At 41.7% G+C, this 4579-nt stretch overlaps 1 protein-coding gene and 1 pseudogene across 1 annotated transcript; one reads left to right on the forward strand and one right to left on the reverse strand.

Moving 5' to 3' along the window:
* Positions 1–1996: 1996 nt before the first annotated feature.
* Positions 1997–2178, reverse strand: LOC138001621 (U2 spliceosomal RNA; annotated as a pseudogene).
* Positions 2179–3554: 1376 nt separating this feature from the next.
* Positions 3555–4328, forward strand: LOC138001450 (myosin heavy chain, clone 203-like). The gene has a single exon (XM_068848075.1). The coding sequence runs from the start codon at positions 3555–3557 to the stop codon at positions 4326–4328; it is 774 nt and encodes a 257-aa protein (XP_068704176.1).
* Positions 4329–4579: the final 251 nt, after the last annotated feature.

Genomic DNA, 4579 nt, shown 5'->3' on the forward strand with positions numbered 1-4579 from the left:
CGTGAATTACATCGGCATAATTCTGAAGACTGGCCTGAGAGAGCCATGGCTGGTTAAAACTTCGTAAACGGTGGTTGTGTGTTTGATAAATGAAATCCATCACTTGGAACAGGTCTTGCAAACCTTGGCAGCATATCTGAATATCTACAAGGATATGCAAATCGCTTAAGAAATATACAAAGAGCTTCGATCCCATCAACAACAAGAAGATTATAGCATTGTATTTGATCCGGAATCTGCAACACTTCAGCAAGAAGGTATACGTCTCTCTTGTAGAATCTGAATTCTGACTTGCATTCATCGTCACTTAAAAGATCAAGGTCAAACTGGTCATAACTCCAATACGGTAGCTCAAGGTTGCTTGACTTGTTTAAATCATGTAACAGCAAAAATTCTTCTTCGCTTATCAAATTATCACTGTGAGCAAACAGCAACATATCTCTAATTTCTCTTAACGAGGGCAGAACGTATAAAGTTATCACTGATTATTAATCCAGGTTTTAAAATGAACAATTTGACAAATAAAACGTAACAGGCCGATAAACAAAAGACAACTCTAGACCAAGAATTGTGTTTTGTATTTCGCGCCAAAAGTATGGAACGCCGTCCTGAAAACCATTGTTGCGTAATGTAACTTGACAGTCAACAGAACGAGGTTGTCGTCCCAGTTCCTTTCGGTCGCGAACGCCGTCGTCAGACACTCCCGTCATCACTGCATAAAGTCCCTAGTATTTTCCATTCCACTACAATTACCACTATTACTTACTTCATTATTTCATTGCTCAGATGATACACCAGCCAAAAAAAGGGGCTGGCTATCAATGGTCATAGGCTCAGAGGTCTGGTCACTTGGATCACCCTCGAAAGCCTGACGGTCACTTACAGAAGATACATTAGACATAGGGGTGGCGTTAGGAGGTACCCCCTCAACAAACTCAGGCACCGTACCCTCCCCAGCACGAGGGTTTGTGCAGTCCCTACAGTACAGTACAGTTGCGGGCAACATGACCATAATTACTACAAATGTCACATTCCACAGCCTCACCATAGTATGAGACTGATGTGGAAGCCATCCACATCTAGGTTACGAGGGATGGACTTTGCACGGATCATAGTAACAACACGAACACCATCATATATGTCTTGCATTTGTAACCAACGACGGTACGAGATATCTTTCAGTTCACCATAACATCTCATAACAAGGGATAGAGAATCTGCACTGGCTTCAAACCGGTAATTGTGCACAAACGTTTTCTGGAGGCGCGGACCACCCCCCTTTACAGGACAGACAACATTGCCTATACTCACTTGCATTATTAGTTCTTTGCTAGCCGTGTCAGCAAACGAAACTCGTGCTATATTTCCAACTAATTGGAGTACCGAAACCTTCAAGCATAGGAACGGATTGGTGATAGCCGATGCAATGACATTCGGATTGGTCAAGGCCTGGAAATCCAGAAAATCTAATGCAATGGTACGAGTAAAATTATGTACCATAATGCTTACAACCACAATACCACACTGACAAGAAAATTGAAAAGGTAAACCCAATCGGGCAAAACTAGGCAGTAAAGCCGGATGGGTGGCCTCAATATTGAAAGGTCGCACTCACCAGACAAAACTAGAAAGTAAAGCTGGACACTGGACCTAAACTTACAAGAACTAGAAAAAGCGAAAATTACAAATATAGTTACCAAAAATTCCGGACTTGAGGGTCGATCAGTACTTGGGTCTTTGAATGGACCACGCAAATAACCAAGGCCACAGCTACTTACCTCACATAGAAAACTACTTGCATCAGGTAGGCATGAACTTTTTCAGCCTCTCCATGGACCGCAAAAGGCAACTGATTTGCACATAGCTTGTGCTGGTTTCTTGTTGTCCCAAAACTGGGCAGGCAGGTGACTTGCTCCTTCCTAGGGAAGATAAGAGAAGGTGGAAGCTGGTCAGTCAGTTGTTTTACTTTCGATTGATTATTTATTTATTCCCTGAAGGGAAGTGGGCCGCACTCGGAGGTAGTGCTATACTGAGGCGACTCGTGGCCGGGATGAGGCAAGCCTCTTTTCCACGGCCCAATTCAAAAAATCGGTTTAATATATGAGCTGCTCAATGAGCCACATATCAGATATTAAGCTGATGAGAACAGAATTTTTTTTTCTTTTGATAAAAGTTTATTTGCAAGGGCCCAAAGGCCTGGCTAAAAAGAACAGATTAACAAAATTACAGGAGCAAAACTTACGAAAAAAAAAGCAAGTGAAATACAAATAGCATAAGAAACAAAGTCCATTAATCAAAATCCAAAGTCCTAATACCGGCATACTAACTATCTAAACAATGACTAATCAATAATGGTCTAAACCTACAGATAAACTAGAAACAAAAATTAATCTTATTACTACTGCTTACAGAACAGATCCCATTATTAACAGACCAGAAGCGCTTAACAGTCTGTAGTGAGTCACCCAAAACCCGCAATCTCACATCCTTTACAAAGCTATTAATAATCGATACAGAAGATAAAGTACTATTGCAAAATGTTGCGAGATTGCACGCCCACAAAACAAAATACAGAATAGTCACAATAAAATAATGAGAAACAAGTAGACTATCGCAAGCCGGGGAAGTCGAAAAGGGAAACAAAACTGACGAAAAGGAAAGCACAAAAGGAAAACCCAAAAGAGAGGACAATACGTGAGAAAAATGATGCCACATGCGAACAACTCTACGACACTCAATGAAACAATGTTTACAAGTCTCAGGTTGAGAGCAGACTGCACAATCGTCAGAATGGATGTAACCCTATTCCTTAAGGTTATAGCGAACTCAAATACCGCTGTGCAGAAGTAGCCAAAGCAAATCACATTTATGGTTTTCAATAATCTTCAGTCAAGATTTGCGCCAAACTGAGGCCCACCGGTTAATGGGATGGCCGACAATGGCGTCACACAAACCGGCACACTGCGGGAGGACAGACAGGAAGACAAAAAGGAGATAATAAATTTTCTTATAAGACAGGTCATTGGGGAGGGAGCCACCACGGGCAATGATATCCTGAAAACCCGAAAGGCACTTACGATAAAAACGGGACGGTTCAGAGGAAACAGGAACATAATTAGAGGCGAAAGAAAAGCGAACGTCTAATTAAGCTAAACAGTTGCCAAGAAAGTAATGTGCAAGGTAATGCCACTTTTTATCACCAAAGTTGTCACGTAGGCTCTTAAAACTAGAGAGGCACAAACTAGTACACTTGGAGGGAAAGTCAACAACGTTGAGGCCGCCCAGCCTCAAGGGGGCATAACAACGCTTCCGACTCACGTTCTCCATCTAACCCCGGGGGACTGGGTTTGAGTAATGGCGGCGTAAGTGGTTGGTTTTAGCCGTCTGCCTTTTTGGCCAATGTTATAGAAAAGTATCTTACAAAGTGCCGAAACCCGTCATCGAACTCGACAGAGGGTGAGAACAACTATCCGGAAAAGAAAAAGGCAAAAAATCAAGGCACGAGCGACGAAGAAGAAGAAGCTAGCGTGGATGAAGTCTTGGCAGTACTGAACATGTCGGAGAGTGTGAGCGAAATGTTAAATCAGATTCTAGAGAAGCTTCAGAAACTTGATAAAATAGAAAGTTCTTTGGACAATATTGAAGGCAAGTTACAGAATTTAGAATCGAGGACACAGCGACTTGAAGAATCTGAAAGTACAGCCAAACAAGAATTAAATGATTTGAAGGAAGGATTAAAGAATGTCAATATCAAGCTTAAAGACAAAATGGAGTGTATGGAAAACAAGCAAGGGGCAAACACGGCAAATTTGAGTCAAAAGAGAAAAGAACTTGAAGAACAAGCGAAGAGTCTGCATGATAAAAATCTATATTTAGAAGCCTACTCGAGGCGTGAAAACATTAAGTTTATGAACATTCAAGAGACAAGAAGAGGGGCGGATCAGAGGGAAAATACAGAGGGAACACTCCGTCGCTTCTTAGAACAAGAACTTGGTTATGAAGATGCAAAGAGGGGCGAAATTCAACGTGTTCATCGGATCGGCAAAGGGAAAAATGGAGGACCACGGCCCATACTCGCCCGCCTTTTGCAGTACAAAGACTGTGAGGACATCTTAGCTTCGGGCCGCCGGCTTCGTGGCACTAATTTTCAAATGTTTAAAGATTTACCAACTGAGATCGTTGACAGGCGAAAATCACAAGTGGAAACATTGAAAAAGGCCAGAAGAAATGGAATGCAAGCACCTTTCAGTTCGGCGCAGCCAGATAAGTTATACATTAATGGTGAATTTTGGCCTGTTGGTAGGGAACTGGCTATAACAGGGCGGTGAGAGTCTTGAATCTGGTTTAACTAAAAGCCACACTTTAATTTTCAAATGAGTCTATGGCGGAGGCGAGCAGCAAGCCGAACGAACGGATTAGAACAAAAATGAATCAGTTGTACACTCCTAAACTTTTAATGTCCTACACTTGTTTTTATCACTGTTTGGTTGTGCATTTGTCCTTAGTTTATTTGTTAATTTTTCGTTCTACTTTTTTCTTTGACCTTATAGTTTACATCTATAGTTACTATCGGAGGTGT

The sequence above is a fragment of the Montipora foliosa genome, chromosome 4 (assembly GCF_036669935.1).
Source record: "Montipora foliosa isolate CH-2021 chromosome 4, ASM3666993v2, whole genome shotgun sequence".
Classification (NCBI taxonomy): Eukaryota; Metazoa; Cnidaria; class Anthozoa; order Scleractinia; family Acroporidae; genus Montipora; species Montipora foliosa.

What these genes read in the sequence shown, in the direction of transcription:
- LOC138001450 (XM_068848075.1), top strand. Translation starts at nt 3,555, where the DNA reads ATGTCGGAGAGTGTGAGCGAAATGTTAAATCAGATTCTAGAGAAGCTT.